The sequence below is a fragment of the Phasianus colchicus genome, chromosome 8 (assembly GCF_987193195.1).
Source record: "Phasianus colchicus chromosome 8, bPhaCol1.hap1.1, whole genome shotgun sequence".
Classification (NCBI taxonomy): Eukaryota; Metazoa; Chordata; class Aves; order Galliformes; family Phasianidae; genus Phasianus; species Phasianus colchicus.
In genome coordinates this window covers 27,125,032-27,143,519 of record NC_143443.1, presented here as the reverse complement: position 1 = coordinate 27,143,519, position 18,488 = coordinate 27,125,032, and the positions used below count along the sequence as shown (strand labels likewise).

Sequence of the window (18,488 nt, the reverse complement as noted above, 5' to 3'; positions counted from 1 at the left end):
AGGAGATATAAAGTATAGCCAAGCCATTTCTACATACACTCTTATCAGTCTATTTCATGGCCATTTGGCAGTCTCAAATGCTCTCAGTATATTTTATACCAAAGAAAATGCTGCTGACACTGAGTCCTGTGACTGCCAAATTGCATATTCATTATTGTTCACAGTCATGTGAGGTCAAGCTCGGTCACTGCAAACAAAGGATCTTTGTCTGTATCTGTTCTCCCTCCTCATGCAGTTTTTGGTTTCCTAACTTTTGTAGCGTTCCCTGGGCTGAAAGTTTCTTTCTAAAGAGGATGCAGTGTACTCTTTTGTAAAGATGTCTCCACTCTAGGAGTGACATCATGGGAATCACTGAAAGCAAACTGGGAGCACAGAGCAGGGGGGTAGCCATCATGTACAAAGCAGCTCCCTCTGCCCTACACCCCCTCCTCCCTACAGCATCTTCCAGCAAACAGGTGCTTTGCTGCGCTCCGTTGGATGCTTCATGAGGAATGTGAACATAGGAAAAACTGATCATTAATTGACAAAACATGAACCCTACCGACTCGTTCTCATTTGCAGGCTGCCATGCACGAGGTGTTTTGCAGCTTATTCACAGAGTGCCAGGGGTCTGCTGGTTTGCCATCAAATGCAAATTCCCTCGTTGGCCTCACTGGCACAGGAACACCTCAGTGTAAGAAGTTTAAAAAGATGTACTGCAAAACTCAGGCATGCTCCCGCTCCCACTGAGATCAGTGGCAAGCCCACATCGACTTCAGTGGAAGTCAGGTAGGGTCCCTGATTTCTGGAAGCAAAACCTAGTAGTATTTAAGTTTTCTGGCACACATACAGTCCTCAAAGATTGTTCCCTCAGGGCATTCCAATCTTTTCCCCATTTCCCTGATTCCATGGCAACACAACATCAGCACCAAGCACAGAATACTGAATGAGATTTTACCACTAAGCCTGAGGATTTATACAAGTGCATCCTGCAAAAGGATCTTGCTGAACTGCAATTGCCATTGCACTAATTCTTTATCCTTTTCAGATGAGTGACAAAACTATCTCTGGATTTATATTACAGTAAGCCAAGAATTTGCTAAGGTTAGAAAAACAAAAGCACTGCTTTAAAATCATACCAGAAACAACCATTTTTTTTTAAATACAATCACTATGTGTCACCCTGCATCTATTTACTACTCTTTTCAACTCAGCCTAGAGAACTGCCTAAGCAGCTTTCTCATAAACACTAACATATGATCTACAAATCAGCGTAAAATGATGATAAAACCAGTATTGTTTTACCTACAATAAGGTAACCATTTTTGCAACGTAAAAGAAAGTGTGCAATGGAACAACAAGTTAGAAGATCTGTATGCAGTCCATCTGTTTGTAGGGATGTAGACCAGCCCTTCACTCTCCATGGCTGGGAGCTTACTCTGAGTTACAACACAGCATGCTGAAACTAAGTGCACTGTTTGATCTCATATTTTGACAACTGGAAACTGTGCAAAAGGGGAGAAAATGAAAGCAATTCTTTACCTAGAGAAGGTAAAATTGTGTGTAAGTGATACTAACAGTCCTTTATAACAGAAAGTATCTACTAGTAGAGTCCCAAGTAAAAATACAAATGCAATGAAGCAATAAATGATGCTAATTAGAATTTTAACCTTTACATTTCATGCATTTTCTTCAACTCAGTATTTCTCTCCATCTCTGTCTCACTCGGTTTTCTTGCAATCCAGTTGCTGAATCATTTCCTCCAATGAGATTTTTAGATCAGCTCTGCCTAGTCAGGCACAGCTTCGGGTTCCCCCATTACCATGTGGTCTCATCCAAGATGCTACAATCAGGGTGAGGGCTGCAGGTTACTTCAGGATGTTGGCTGCCACTCTGATGAGCGCCTTATGCAAAAACAGATACAAAAACAGTCAATGTAAACTGAAATTCCCTTGAGTCCTGTTCACAGCGTTCCTTCTTTAATGTGTGTTTTTCCCACCTAGGACAAACTCCCCACAGGACCCAGTATGAGCTGCAAAGCAGTTACAAATCTATTTAGCTTCCACGGGCACAACAGAAAGCAGACTCTGCTCTTTCTTTCTCATTAACTTCCACTAAAGCAGCTCATAAAAAGTTGGTGTGAAGTCAAATGCTTTGTTATGAGGCTGGTCAGTGAGAGGCTGGCAATTCACAAGTGGCCACAAAACACGACCTTTGGAAGACCAAAGCTTGGAAGTGGGTGTCTGGCACTGTTTGAACTGACTCTCCTTCATGAGAACTGACACAGACACTAATCAGATCTGGAATTCTTGGCCCGAATGATGAGAAAACTGGGAGAAAACTCCAGAATGTGAATGTGCTGTAAGAAATACAATTAGGGACTGTCCTTTCTCTATACAAAATACAAAATCTTAGGAAATGGTGCTTTTCTGTATGCTGTTCACAAGCACTGCTCTGTATGTTATGCAGAAATACAACCTTCTTACAAGAGCTGTGTGTTTCGCATTATTAAAGTGCAATGTGAAAAGCAGTTGTAAACTCCAAAGCCCACCTTACAACAAACAGAGCACCTTTGCTTGCTAACGATGTCCTAAATCTTTTCTGGGTCATAAGCTGCAGAATGCACTTAGGAAAGCATCAGCTCTTCTGTTTTGAAAAAAATACTAAATATTCTCCTAGATAAGGGAGAAACAGGAAAATGGGGAAGTTCACTAACACATGTAGTTTGGGTTTCTGTCAAGTCTCATGCACTTTCAGTGACAAGCATAGGTAGTTCTTGTTTGCAGTGAGGTCAAAATGGCATTTAGACTCACAGAATCACAGAATAGCTTGGGTTGCAGGGACCCCAATGATCACCACATTCCAACCCCCTGCCACAGGCAGGGCCACCAACCTCCAGATCTGGCGGTGGACCAGGCTGCTCAGGGCCCTCTCCAACCAGGGTTTGAACACCTCCAGGGACAGAGCATCCACAGTCTCTCAGCGCAGCCTCTCTCCAGCACCTCACCACTTTCTCTGTAGAGAACTTCCCCCTTACATCTAATCTAAACCTTCCCTCTTTGAGCTTAAAACCATTCTCCTTTGCCCTACCACTGTTTACCCTTGTAAAAAGTTGGTTCCCCTTTTAAATACCGAACGGCTGCAATGAGGTCTGCTCGAAGAGAATCCCTCCCTGGGTTAATTTAAAAAATAAAGTAAATGGGATATATGATGTGTTACTTTATATTCCGTATGAAGTAACAGTGCAGACAGCAGCCTTCCTACAGGCACACAGCTCGAACCTACGCCCCGGCGACACTGCCTTTAAATAGCCCAGCAACGCCAAAGCCAAAATATACGATGATCCCTTGTTTGCTTGCATGCAGCAATCTCAATCAACATTTACTTTGGTATTCAGTGAAAGGCAAACTGGCAGTGCCGCAAGGCCGGGGAGGCGGATCGATACCTATCCCAAATTTCCCGCAATGGTTCTAACTTCAACAGCTCCGAGCTGCCGCACACCCCCTACGAACACGATTTTCGGTTTGTTTGTTTGTTTGTTTTTAAGGGTTTTATTTCCAGCAGCTCCGATTCGAGAGACAAGGCTCGCGGCTGCCGGGAGGGGCTGAGCACGGCGCAGCATGGCGGCAGGCGCTCAGGAAGTCGCGTCAGGCGCGGCGCCGGCAAGGGGGCAGCGGTCGCAGCCGAGAGCTCCGCGGTGCTGCCCCCGGCGGCGGGGCACTGCAGGGCAGGGCGGGGGCGGGCAGGAGGGGGCGGGCCGGCGGCGGCAGCCGGCGCGGAGCGTGGCGCCGGGAGCGTGAGCGAGGGCTGCGCTGAAGAGGACCGGCTGGCACGGTGCGGGAGGACGGGGAGCTGCGGCTGGCGGGCCGGGGGAGGCCGGGCGGCGGTGTGAGAGCTCGGCGCTGCTCGGGGCGGCCGCTCGTGCCGCTGCCCGCAGGCTGTGCCGCGCTCAGCGCCCTGCGTTATTGATAGCTGGTGTCGGGGATGGCGGGCTGCAGCCGGGTGGCGGCGTGAGCGGAGCGGGCGCTGGGAAGGGCGGATTTTGTCGGAGGTACGTATGGAGCTGCCGCCGCTCGGACCGGCTTCTATAATCGTGTATTTGCTTTGGTTCGCTTGTTGGCCGTGCAGGTGCAGCCAAGGTCACCTTGAGCATAATTTGGGGACGTGGTTCGTTGTCGCCGCTCAGATATTCGTGAGCCCTTTTTTTGGTATTTATCGCGTAGCTTAGGTGTTGGTTTGCCTGAGCAGCGATGTGAAGAAAGAGGCGAATAGAACTAAGGAGCCAGCGGAGGGAAAGAGGACTCCCCGCGCACGTAGGTTGTAACGACACGCACACGTGCGGGGCTGCGGCTGCATGGGGAGCTGCGTGTGGGGCGTTGGGAGCGGAGCTGGGCTGCGAGAGGTCTGTGCCGCCGTGGGAAGGGAGGCAGGGTGCCGTGCTGAGTTCTTGGGCCTCGGTCCTGCGGAACACCGAGTGTGTAGCTTGGCTGTGGTACAAGGATGGCTGCAGGGCGGGCACAGCTGCTGCTGATACTTCTGGTTGGAAATGTTGGGATTCCTTTCTCAACGACACTTCTTGTCTACACGTTGCTGCTTCGTGACTTGCAGATCGGCAGTACGGTGTGCGGAGTTGTTCTGTCTGGCCTTTTTTGTTTGTTTGGAGAAGGAGAATTGTTTGCCTTGCTTACTATGGGAAAGATAAAACCTCCATTTCAAATAATTGTGTTAGTTTAGACTCGTGTAGTGCATTCAATCCAGCGGGTGTGTTATGTCACTTACGGCATCAGCGTGCTGAATGTGGGGCTGTGCTTATGTATGGAGCACTCCATCAACTGAGGAGTTTGCAAACTGGTTTGGCTGCAGCTAGACCAGGCACATAAAATATACTGTGAGATAGAATTAGGTGAGAACGTAAATGAAGTTTGGTGTAGGTAATAGGTGTCTTCTGGAAGCAGATGATGAAAGGATGAGGTTACGTGGTGTAAGAGAACAGTAAACTTTTGAAAGTGAGTGAAATGTGTAACCTTGCAGCTGGCTTAAGTCACACACTGAAGAACAGTGGGAAAGCGTGAAGGGACTGCATTGATCTGCATTGGGAATAACAGCAGAGGGAGGAAGATCAGCTGGTGGCTGATTGGTGTGCTTCGATCAGGCAGACTCTAAATAAACTTCTTCAGTATCTAACTTCTACTGAAAAGTGCAGGAATAGCTGTTAGCTAATTTATTGTTAAATACCCGTCACTGAAATTGTTTGTGCATATATATATTTATGTAAATATTTATGTTTGTGTGTATGTGTATTTATATAAATTTATCTGTTATTTTGTAGCATCTGATCTTCCGTGTGTCATGGATGAAACTGCTTTGTCGCTTGGAACAATAGATGTTTCTTATTTGTCCACCTCAGCAGAGTGCAGTGTCAGTAGATGTAAGCATTCCAATGAAGAATGGGTAAGTAAAAATACTGAATGTAACTCGTCATTTTACCTTTTTTTTTTTTTATTCAAGTTGAAGGCAGTTTTTGATTTTTTTTTTTTTCATTTTGAGGATTTCGCCTCTCATGCATTATACAGGTTTTAATTGAACTTTGAGACATAAGGAAGAACCAACAATCCAAGGCTGCTCCAACAACTAATGACGGCTTGGAAGAGAAAATTTTCATATCAAGCACAATTTGTAGTCTTACAGTGTCCTCTTGTGATATTATTCATCATTTTATATAGTAGCAAACATGTGGAATTACATTTTGTAGGGGACTGAGATCAAACAAAGTCATGCAGAGATCTGGATGTACTTGTTTGAAATGTGTGAGGGAAAAGGACCAAGAGATTAAAGATGCAAGGTGATGTAACTGTTGTAGTTGGAGCTAATCATGCAGTGCAGCAAGCAGAGAAAACTTGGTGGATATAAATAAGGAACCTATTAAAAGTCTGTCCTCTGTTGAGTGAGTCTTAGGATTTGTAGGAGACTGAGCAGGGGGTGAGCAGAGAGGGCCAGCTGAAGCAAAAAGCCACATGAGGATCAGCATGCTGCTTATTGTGTAGAAGCATAAGTCAGGAGGAATTGGCTCTGTTCTGGAGAGGAGGAGTTTGAACTTGGTAAGGAAGAAGGGTTGAAGGTATGGTCAGAGCTGAGGGAAAGGGCAAATGTCTCATTGGCTGGATTTTGTATCTAGCTAGGTGTGGAACAGCAAATGCTTCAAGCTCAAGGGGGGAAGGTTTAGATTGGATGTCAGGGGGAAGTTCTTTACAGAGAGAGTGGTGAGGTGCTGGAACAGGCTGCCCCAAGAGGCTGTGGATGCCCCATCCCTGGAGGTGTTCAAACCCAGGTTGGATGGGGCCCTGGACAGCCTGGTCTACTGCCTGGTCTAGAGGTGGTGGCCCTGCATGCAGCAGAGGGGGTTGGAACTTGATAATCCCTGGGGTGGTCCTTTCCAACCCAGCTATTCTATGATAAGTGGCAGTAACTGAGAGATCTGTGAGAGAGGGATGAACTCAAGCAATGAAAAAACAATAAGATGGAGGAGTTGTCAGAAGGTAGTAAGAAAGTCTGTACAGACTTGGAAGCATCAGAAGGAAGACATTTTTGTTACAGTGATGGAGACAGGGAATTAGCGTTACTGAGTGTGATAGAGAAGGGGCTGATCGGGACTTTATGATTTTAGTGCTTATTAATTTCAGATAGAAGAGTTAACCTTGGAATAATTTCATATTCATACTGCTTTCCAAATGTCACATGCCTATTTTTGTTCTCAGTCATCTTCAGTGTTACTTTTGACTTTCTGGTTGTCTCTCAGTGGGCTGGCTTTCTAGCTGAATAGATGATGATCTGTATTTGTGTTTCTGGCCCACATGCTGGATTATGGTACTGGTTCTACCATACTTGCCTTCCACTAAAATGTACTGTTTTGGTTTGTTTCTGTGGCTTCCCTTTTTGTTAAAAACTTTACAATATTTTATTTAGAAAATCTGAGTCCAGTGGTCCTGATGCTCATGCAAGCAATCATTCAGTAGTCTTTAATGGGAGCAGGCTTTGTCAAATTTCTAGTTAAATATATTTTCATTATGTCCTAACAAACAGAATGTGTTCTGTAAATGTAATTTCTTTTGAATTTACGGTTCTGTAAACAATGGCTTAGTGGTACCTTTTGCACACTGCTTTCAATAAAACTGCTGAAGAAAGCTTATAGAGTCAGCAGGGTTTGTGTTTGGTGTGTATTCAAATTGCAATTCTACAGGGTGTTGTCCACTAAAAGCTTGAAATAGATTGCTCATATTACAAGCACCTTTACATTATTAAGTGTGTAATTTACTGTTACCTCCTTTTCTCAGCTGTCAGTTTTCTTGCTGTTTTTTACAGGAGTTATTGCTGACACACAAAATGTTTAAATAAACAAAAGCTGCAGTGCTTAAGATATCTAAGTACAACACAGTGGTTTTGCTTTTATTTTTAAAAATCACATCATTTGGAGATGATAGAATATACTTTAGGAAGTATCTTGGAAAAATAAGTATTAGTTACAGATAAATTTTGGGGGAAGTTTTGTGTGCATGTGTCTGGCAGCTCCTCTGATGAAAAGTTTTCAAATACCCAGTGTTTGTTTATACATTGCTGGATATTTACATAGTCTCCTTTTGTTCTGTAGGGAGAGTGTAACTCTAGGCCTACTCTCTTCCGATCTGCTACTTTAAAATGGAAGGAGACTCTGAGCAGAAAAAGGCCATTTGTGGGACGATGTTGCTACGTATGCACTCCCCAGAGCCGGGTAAGAAGATTATGAGCTGGATTATGTTTGACAATAATGCATAGTTAAAGTGTAATGTAGTTTCTTACCTTGAGAATTAAGGTCAGAATGTTCTTGATTTGTAAAGGAATATACTCTGCTTGTGGGTATTTTTTCTTTGTTATGGGGTTAATGGTTGTCACAGATCTGTTGCGACTCTTTGTCTCTTCTTTTCAATAGTTACTTCTTGCCCCAAACTCTGCAGCTCTTTAGAATTAGCACTGTGAAATTGTATGGAAAAAATGTGTCTGGATTAGTAATTGCCGTTTGGTGCTTGTGAAAGTGCTAAGGTTTAATTTTAGTACACTTAATTTTCTATTGAGACACTAGATACCATTTTGAAAATGAGCAATATACTGCTCTTTAAAACTGAAGAAATTGATCCTGTGCTTGAGAAAACAGCTTGGTTTTCTGCACCCAAGTACTTTTTGGCTTGCCTGCCCTTCCTGGCAACACAAGCTGGTTACAATAGTGGGAATATTTATCTGCTGGGAACAGCCTGAAATTGGTGGCACTAGGGGCATTGCAGCAGCTGATTTAAAGTGTGAACTTCACTGAACTGTGCTGGGGAGGCTTTGTTATGTGGCAGATGTAAAATGATAAGTGGCCTGATGAAGTTTGCGACCAGTTCATCACCTAATTTGACTATATGTACACTGCAGGCTTTAAATTGCACTCTCCTACACCTGCATTGAGCTTCATAATTGGCTGGGCTGAAATGAAAATTTGCCTTTTCCCTTGGCCAAGGAAAAGCTGTTACTTCACTGTATTACTGTGCCAAATAGAAAACTGCTACAGTGATAAACAAATGTGAGATAGAAATCCAAATCTGCTGTGAAGGGTGTGGGTGAGATGGTCAGCAAGACAAGCAATTAGACAAACTGGGACTGCTTTGAACAGACACTTAAGTGTTTTGACTTGTAAAAAAAACCGTAGTAATCCTTAGCTTAGGCCTTTATATATTTAGTAATTAGGCTGTTCCTCTTGACTTGGGAATTCCACTTTAAGAAGAGAAATCTTGTTCTGTATTTTGTCTATTTAATGAGAAATTACCTGTCCTGAGATCTCATTTAGGAAAGGGGCATGATCTGATTGAGTCCTTTATTGCCCTCTGCCACAAGAAGAAGTTACCATTCTTGATGCAGACAGCAACAAACTCTCATTAGACTCCAGATGTTTCATTTACTCTCACTATATTTAGTTAATTCCCTTCAGAAAGGGAATTGCTTAGTGGGCCTGGCTAACACCTTGCTGATCCTTTAAGTGGCAGGGCTGAGTTTTCCCTCGTATATTCTTCCTGCTGTTCTGTGGCTGACTGATTTTACTAACCAGACAGAAAATTGCTTTATTTATTTATTTATTCTGGCTGTCTTAGTTTTCTGCCTCTCCTAAATGAAATTGTCTCACTGAAGAGTGATACTGATCAGTGCTACAAGCAGTTGAAGTTAAGAGGTATGGGATGGGGTTCAGTGGGGAAGGATAGGAGGTGGCGTAGCAGCTGAGCTTTTCTCTGGTGCTGCAGGGAGGGATGGTGTGAGCTTGCTTTGTCTCACAGAACATCTTCTGCCTGACGTGGGATTAGGGCAGAGCTAAGTGAGAAAAAGTTGAAATGTGACATTGCACCTGGAGGACGAATTTCACAGAGTAAGTTTGGAACCTAATGAGTAGAGCACTGGAGTGGACTCGCATTCTCTGTTATTCCCTTGGATTTGTTGATTATTTTTTGGGAGACTAAGCACAAGTCATTGCATCTTTTTTGCCTGAATGTTTCATCTAATTTTAAGAGCCTCTCAACATTACAAGTGCATGTTACAAGAAAGTGATATTAACTTAAAGTTTCTTTTTAAGTGCCTAAAGTTATGATTTGTAGATTATATGCCCTATGCAGGAGTGTTTTAAGATGGAGCCAAAGAGCATTTGCTCCCATTGTATTGTGCAGCTGATTTGCAGGTGGCATACATAGAGCACTCATATATTTCAGTGTGTGGCAAATGATATTTTCTAAGCAAAATACAAACAAAAAACACTTACCTGACTTCAGTTGCAAAATTGGTAGTGAGGTTGATCCAATGCTACTGTTACTGGTGACCATCTTTCTCCTTTGTTGTCCTGTTTTTGCCTTTCTTGAAATGCACATTTGCAGTGGTGGTTTTATCTATTTCCTCTTGGCAGTGCACCAGTTTTATAATTAAACATTATTTGGACAGAAAGAAACTAATCTTTTGGACAAGATTCTTACTTGGAAGGTGAAAGCTCAGATCTGCCTGCCGGGGAATTTTTGTTTATCCAAAGTGGAACTGTTCCCAAACTCATCCCAGCACAGCTGATAGTCTGGCATGTGGAGACCTTATGTGGATTAAGTTTGTTGTTCAGGCAGAGCAGGAGTGTGAAGGTGATTTGCCATGTAAGCATGGATATCCTCACCCTTAGGCAGCTGTATGTGATGCCTGATATGCTGTCCAGCTGTATGTCACAGGCTGCATGTCGAAAGGCTCACGGTTCTACTAATGGGACTTAATGAATTTCTGGCTTAAACAAGAGTTCTGTATTATAACAAGCCCTGATTTGTATTACATCAGAAACTAGTAAAAAATAATGGCTTGAAGAAAGCAACCAAAACGCATTTCTTTTTTTCTATATGCAGTAAAACATAGGGACTACATTGAAAGTACTGGAACTGGTAATGGTGGCTTTCTGGATTTTTATTTCCATTTCAAAACATTTTGTGTATATTTTACAAGCAAGTTCAGCGCTTCTCTGCTTTGACTTTTGTTTGTAATAGAGGTGAAAAACATTGCAGTACTATTATTAGGAATGTGAAAACACAACCATTTTTACAAAGGGAAATAGTCATGCAATCTTCTTTTCCTTGGTTTTTCAGGATAACTTCTTCAATGCTAGTATTCCTTCTTTGGGTCTACGTAATGTCATATATATCAATGAAACACACACCAGGTAACGTAACAAGTCTTTCTTTTACTTTTGGAATTCAATGTGTTCTGATCTTATGACAAGGAAGCCTTTGGGTTAGTCCAGACTGAATGAATATATGTTGTCCTGAAATACAGGGCTTGATGCTGGCTTCAGGAAAGGTCTATACTTGTAAAATCTGGCTGTGTGCATTTGAACAAAGTCCTTGGGGTAATAGGCAAAGAGTGTAAAGGTCATACCTATTTCACAAAACACAGAGGATGTACAAACCTTTTTTTTCCTTCAGTGCAGCATCTGTTGTATAATGCTGGGAGGAGCTTTTTTTGGTTCCCACACTGAAGAATGACTTCAGGCAGCATTTTAATATAATGAACAAGTCTGGCTCACAGTTTAGGCTTTGACTATTATTATTAATGATAGTTAAATCTGAAAATGTTTTTCTAGACTGTGGTAGTGTGTAGCTTCTGAAGGATGGTGTATGTGACCTAGGCAAGGTTTTGTATGTTTCTGCTATGTGAAATACGCCTTCTGTTCTGGGATGAAGTTGCTGGAACTACACAAAAATTTTAATGTTGTTCTTTGGAAGGTTAATAATGCTTGCTGCAGTTTTTACAGTAATCATTAGCATAAGCAGATTCTGCAGTGTTTGTTGTAGAGTCAGAGCAAACAAAGAGAGGCCAGCAGCCTGAAAGAAATGAGCCCAAGTGTCTGAGTGGAAGAAAGGCAGTATTGTGCTGTGCTTGAGAGGCAGGAAGCTAATGTTTGAGACTGTTCTTTCTTCGATTCTGAATTAATTATTTTTTTAAGAGTCGTTTGTAGTTGAGAATACAGAAAAGCAACTCAAATGGGGTTTAACCTTTTTAAAATAAGTTTTCGAAGTCTCATCCTTGAATGGTTTTGAGAATTTCTTAAGTTAGAAACGTAAGAGCAAGAAAATGTGAATTAATCTATTATTCTGAAATATAATGTCTCTAGCTTAGAATGTCATTAGTCTGAAAATTGATTATTTTAATGAAGTTCTGAGGTCCCCTGGGGTTAGGCAGTAACAGTTTCTTGGTCTTAGGCACTTTATTGAAGCATCACCAACATCCTTTTTCTGAGATGTGAGTGTATCAGTTCTTTGGTACTGATTTGGAAGCAGGTTCTGTTCAAAATAATATATCTTGACAGGATTTGCTCTGAGTTGTTTCTCCTGTCATTCCAGGTTACGATTAGAAAACAGGTTTTCTAATTATTCTACATTATATCTAAGCTTTAAAATGAGTGTAGGAGCCTTTATGTCTTGACAGATCCCTCTAATAGTTGCTGCTGTTGCAATTTGTTCTTAGTTACCAAAACTTTTGTCAGAAAGAAGCACATCTCTTTCACTTTACTTTTTAGAAAAATAGATAAAGTTGTCAAATTCAGATGGGAAGGGGAAAATGGAAGAGCAATTAGAACAGTGTCAGCAATTTAATTCCCTGACAACATGGTTAGCAAAATTCTTGGTCCTTTGAGACAGTCTGAATATTTGTATAACTGTTACGCAGCAGTGTCGAATGCTTGTGCACGTGCTCTCATCCTAATTACAGTAGGATTGGCATGCGTGCTCAGACTGCTGGGTGTTTTGCAATATACAGGTTTCTTCTAATCCTTTATAGCTGTTTGCAATACATATAAACACACTGAGAGGTGGTAGGGAGGTTTAACTGCCAGCATTAGCAGCTAGGGTGACTGCAGGCAGGTAAGACCTTGGTGGCATGGCAGTGCAGTAGCTACCTGCAGCATTTCCATCTGTGACTGGGGCAACCACTGGAGCAGCATGTTCCATTGCACTGCCAGCCCTAAGAACAGAGTTTTTGTAAAGACAACTGGAAAAAAAGGATAGGCTTTGAATGCTTCAGTAGTTTCTTATGCTTTATGCAGTACCCTGTATCTCTTCCCATGTCGCCATTCTGCTTTGTCTTCAGTGGTGCTTTCTATGTCACTTGGTACAGACAGATGATAGAAAAGCCCAGGCTCTATCAGTCAGGCCCCAGACTTTGTACCTGACCTCAGCAACCTGCTTCTTTCTTTCTCGAATTACCAGATTCTCACAATTTTATGTTCTGTATTCGTGGAGATCTTTCAGCAGTGAAGTGCAAGTAAGCTTCAAATATTTCCACATGTGCAAGGTAATGAAAGAGTATTGCACAATACTAAATGCTCAGCTGGCCAATATCTAAGATACAGAGAATACAGAAGTTTTTAAGTAGATCTTCAAAGAACTTCACTGCTTTTGTTTCTTAAGTGGTACTTTTTTAGGCATTTTTAAAATTCTTTTTTATGAGGGTGACGCTCAAACATGCTTCATGTTTTATAGGTACAGAGGGTGGCTTGCAAGACGACTTTGTTATGTTCTTTTTGTGCTAGAGAGGGATGCTCATAAGGGAATGTTTGCCAAGAACCTGACAGAAAATGTGCTGAATAGCAGTAGGTAAGTTGATAAAAAATAAACTGCTTTTTGTATGACTGAAATCATGTGTCAGAATTTGGAAACTGCAGGCTTTGAAAACTAGTCTATTTAAAATATCAGAAGATACAATCTTTTTAGCACAGCACTTCAGAAGTGTAGCTTGCAATTTCTGTTTGAATAATAGGAGAGGAGTTTTATAATTCTTAATCTCAAAACAAACAATGCATTATGGGCAGACAGCAGACTCAGTACACAGAAGAATAAACTGCTATGTGGAAGTGCTTCAGACTTTTGTTTATCTGATTCAAGTAAATCACTATTACTTACAGCTATACTGCTGTTATAAAAAATTACCAATCCTTCAGAAAGAGTGGGGACTCTGAAATGCCACTTTCCCTAGTTTATGATGGCAGTGTGAGGCAAAACTGGAAAAAGACTATAGTGATGAAATATCTGCTCTTTACTTTGTAGAGCTTGTTTTCTGTCTCATATACTGCATTTCAAATGCTGTGTTGAGCCACTGATAAGCTATTAAGGTATGCATTGTCTGTGGAGACAAGGAAACTGAGCCTCGTGCCTGTTCCTCATGTGTAGTTTTGTTGGAGGCTACACACCGTGTGCATTAACATTCTGAACTCCTGAATTTTTAATGTTCAAGACCCATCTGAAGATGATAATGTTGGTTTTGAAAAACAAAGCAGACTACCTTGTGCCACAGTTATTATTTACTAGCCCATGTAATTGATCATGTATATGATCTAAATGGGGAAATCAGACCATGTAATATTTTTTATAGGAAACTAAGAATTCAAAGGGAAAGATATTGTAGAAAACTGCAACTACATAAATCTGTGATGAGGTCAGTGAAATTGTGAGTAAAAGCAAAGTACCAACAAAGAGGAGATTTAAAAGTGCAAAAGAACACCTGAACCTTATTAACCATTTCTAAAACTCAATGATCAGTTAATATGGGTACCTATGAAGTGTGGACATACTATTTTTTATGGTCAAATTTGATCACATGTATCTGTTATCCACCTTTCTAATTGGAACATAGTGGTATTGAATTAAATCTAGAGAATTTGGAGTACACAAGTCTTTGTTGTGGTTCTTCTTTTATGATTGCAAATTATTGCTGAAGTAGCTCTTTTCCAGTAGTTGTTGTCTGTCTTGAACTCTTCTGTTGCACAACTGTCTCATAAATTTTACTTCTTTAATGTTAGGGTACAGAAGGCCATCGTAGATGAAGCTTCTGAGCCAAGTGTTCCAGGTAGCTTTGCTCAGGCGGATCCTAAAGCTATCAACAAAGTGAAAAAGAAAGCTAGGAAAATTCTCCAGGAAATGGTAGCAAATGTGTCACCGGCTTTAATCAGGTAATGAAAATGGTTCATCAGGATTGTCGATGGGTAGAAGAACAAAAGAGAGAGCCCCTCTCTGTGTAGTACCAGCAGAGCTTATAATGTGTTATTCATAAATAATGAATAATTATTCATAAATAATAAGACATTATTCATAAAGATACCTTTTCTGATGCTAACTAGAGAAAGGGTAGATATTCTTCATTTTCAGATGCATCCACTTTTTCAAGGGATAAACCTAATTACGTAATTAAATACAAACTTTTTTTTTTCCTGAAGCTAGGCTTGGTTCTAGTGCTTTACACCAACATTTTTCTGGTAACCCATTGAATATTATAGCTTGTAGTTATCAGCTTTTTAGTCTTATCTTTTATATAATATTCTACTGTGATGTCTACTTTTACTAATAAAATTGAATATTGTTTTGCCACAAGATGCTGTCACCAAATATGTTTATCCATCAGCTTAGTTATTGCTATTAATTGTAGGACCTCTTAACTTGCCCCATATGTTAAGCAGTCTTTGCAATTTGAACAGCCTCTGTGGTTGCTTCAACTTTTCAGCCTGTTGTAATTATGACACAAATGTAGTAACTAATCACAGCTTTAGTTGATAGGTAAAGACTTGTTAAGCAACTTGATTTCACAGTGAGTTTGTTTGAATGTGGAAATAATGAAATTGTATAGCTTTATCTTTAGTCGTATGGAAGCAATGTAAAAATAAAGGTAGTAATGAGTGAAAGTCTTTGAACTGTGTGTGTTCTTTTCTTCAGGTTGACTGGTTGGGTGTTACTGAAGTTGTTTAACAGCTTTTTTTGGAATATCCAGATCCACAGAGGTCAAATAGAAATGGTTAAAGCAGCAACAGAGGTAAGGGGGATGGGAAAAGTATTTAGGCAGATTTTTGAGGGAGTTTCATTTCTGTTGGTGTTTACATTTATAGCATTTTCTGTTCTCAGAAGGGTTCTGCTAAGTCTGTGATAGAATTGTGTAACCTTAAATACTATGTCAGCTCTGGTTTTATCTTTGCTTCAGGATCAAATTTTAACTATAAGACTGATTGATTATCTCTTAACCTGCATCCAGGATTATTTCTTTTTCTGTGCCTGGGCACACAGTACTAAATTAGTAGGTATGTTTAGGATTTTCAGAATTACTCTTGCCTTAATTTGGAGTAGAAAACAATTAAGAAATCAAGTGTCTTCTGTGCTATCAAATTGTTTCCAGTCTTTAAATTCTTTCTGAAGTTGATTAAAAGTACCACCTAAGTCTGCTGTTTTGTTTACACTCAAATGAATTGATTCTTTCTTTGCAGGATTTGTTTCTACAAAGATATGTTAGATAAATGGAAGAGAGAAAAAACTGTTGTCAATATTTTATCTTTTGATTGCAGTTTTTAAGAGCCCCATTATTAGGTTCTTTTTGTTGATGTTTTATGAAAAGAAATACCAACACTTGGACACTGGCCCATTCCTTTAAACTTATTAATTGCTGTATCAATACTGTGAGTTTGAAGATTATCAGTCATTGTTTCTCATTAAGCACACAACTGAAAACTACGGTCTGTGGAAATACAATTCACTAAAATGTTGGCATTACAACATGTAATGTTGGCTGAGTGGAGGGCACAGATGAAGGTGCCTGGTTCTGTTGGCATGGATGGAAGGGATGTGTGTTGCCCTCTATAGCCGTTACCCATAGAGATGGGGACAAAGTAGGAGCTGAGTGGCTGAGCAGGGGGGCAGGTGGGGGCTCTGTGCCTGTACATGGCTCTCTCCATCACCCCCACTCCACAGACACACACCCTCAGGCTGATTTGGTGGTTTTATTTGGCAGCTTCATGTGGTGGGTGGGGGTGCTGCCCCCCAGGAGTGCTCTGGGGTGATGGACAGCCCCACCATGCAGGAGGCACAGCAGGAACCCCTGCTGTGAAATGAATGAAAATCAGAAGTAAACTGAATGCTGGCAACTGAAAAATACCATCACTTCTGATAGTAGGATGCTAGCAATCTCTATGATGGACTTTTAAAAAGGAGTAATATTCTACGTTTCTAATCAACTGTCGTCTTGTTTTTCTTCTCTCCCTTCCATAGATGAATTTGCCTCTTATTTTCTTGCCTGTTCATAAATCTCACATTGATTACCTGCTCCTTACATTCATACTTTTCTGCCATAACATCAAAGCACCCTATATTGCTGCAGGGAATAATCTCAACATCCCCATCTTCAGGTAAAGTTAATAAGTTGCATGGAAGTTCTTATTATCTGAAAAAGACAGAAGTGAGGGGATTGTCAGGTGACCAGTTAAGCAGTGTATCTTACAGCCACACATAAGGAAATCTGAGGATTATTGGGCACTTTAGTAGAACTTTTTGCTTCCTATTGCATTCTCAGAGAGAGACTGTCACAAAATCCTTTTGAGAAAGTCTGCCATAATCTAAGCAGGGTAAGGAATAGTAATTTCTTGTAGGAGTCTCTAAGTGGGTAGGTGACTAAGGAAAGACTACTATATGAGTAATGTGTGAAACTTCTTATGAAGTTTAATGAACCAGCTATTGGGCAACGACAATACTGAGTGCATAATGTTTTGTGGGAAACTACTCCAGTTTGTTCTGTGTTTAAATTGTATTGCTGAAGGGAATTAGAATGTCTTTTATGCAGTTTTTGCCAGGGAAGAAGAGCTTGGGGATACTGATCTCTGAAGAGCTTCTGGATTTTGTGGAACATAACAAAGAAAGAAAGGGGGGCATTTGGATGTTAGGCACCAGTAGGTGCTGGTCCCTTATTATCCCAGTATGAAAGGACGTTCTCATGAGAACTTCTTGGTGCATTTTTGGATAAACATAAGTCCACGCAAATGGTGTAATTGCTGGTAGGGAGTGGGAGTTGCTTACATGCTCCTCTGTTAAAATTAGCTGGCTGAGATTATCCTGCAGCCAGGGCATATGCACAGCACAACATGGGCATAAAGGGCCTACTCACGTAAGCTGTTCTTTGGGTCACTAACTCCCTGACTTACAGTGCTCAGGTTCACTACAGTGGATAAGTGGTCTGTCAGTGTAGTGAAATGAAGTGAGTCAGTGTAGAGAAGTCTGTTTCATTTGAAATATCTATGCGGTCCCATAATTTACAAAAAGATTATTACATTTATAGTAACTTCAGTTTCTGTTGTGTGCTTGGAATTTTGCATGAAGTGGATAGTAGCTTCCTATGGACTGAAACGCATGAGTGTAATTGTTCTTGATTTTGTAGCACGCTGATCCGCAAGTTAGGAGGATTTTTCATTCGTCGAAAGTTGGATCAGAGTCCTGATGGTCAGAAGGACTTCCTTTACAGAGCTTTGCTGTATGTGGTATGTATTTCTTGTCTTTGTGTCCATGGGTAGCACTTGAGTTGGGTGGCTGATGGGAGAGTGACTTCTATTAGTTGGGAGAGGGTTTTTAGTCCTTTGAATTTGTCTAGGATTCATTTTACATAAGCAAAATACATTTTTGCATCAAGACTTGAATGCGTGAGGTAAAAGACAACTGAATGCCCAGTACCTTTGAGGATAAGGTTTTCACCTTGTGCAATCTTTGTTAAAGAAATGGAATTAAGATTTCTGTATTTATTCTAGATTTAGGCCTTATTTCCCTGATTTCTTTTGTACTGGGGCATATTTACATCAGTTTTCTTTACTTAATGGAAGCCTCTGTTTATGATGTGTTGATGTGCTTCTTTGTGCAATTGAGTAGAATAGCTCTATTTACGTCTTGGAGGATGAGATGTTCTGAGGAACCTGAAGAAGAGACATATGCAATTCAAATGAATCAACTGATGTTAGAGATATTCTTGAACAAATGGCCTTATAGTGCTTGTATATTCATGCAAATTAAATAACAGTTTGGTCTGGATTTGTGTCAGGCATTCATTATTGCTTATTCTTCTGAATATTCATGCCAAGTCACACTTGTGGTCTTACAAGGAAATGATTGCTGATGAGGAACAATATGTTTCAAACGTGA

General features: G+C 40.9%; 1 protein-coding gene across 6 annotated transcripts in view; it reads left to right on the top strand.

Annotated features, from left to right (window-relative positions):
• Positions 1-3,719: 3,719 nt before the first annotated feature.
• GPAM (glycerol-3-phosphate acyltransferase, mitochondrial) overlaps positions 3,720-18,488 on the top strand; it is a 31,008-nt gene continuing 16,239 nt past the window's right edge. Inside the window, exons 1-9 of one of the 6 annotated variants that reach the window (XM_031597479.2) lie at positions 3,720-3,813; positions 5,309-5,430; positions 7,625-7,744; positions 10,644-10,717; positions 13,035-13,148; positions 14,351-14,500; positions 15,258-15,354; positions 16,578-16,714; positions 17,737-17,836. In XM_031597479.2, coding sequence (XP_031453339.1) covers positions 5,329-5,430; positions 7,625-7,744; positions 10,644-10,717; positions 13,035-13,148; positions 14,351-14,500; positions 15,258-15,354; positions 16,578-16,714; positions 17,737-17,836 — 894 coding nt within the window. In that variant the 5' untranslated portion in view covers positions 3,720-3,813; positions 5,309-5,328. The other 5 variants (XM_031597478.2, XM_090145503.1, XM_090145502.1 and 2 more) reach the window with 5 other exon arrangements.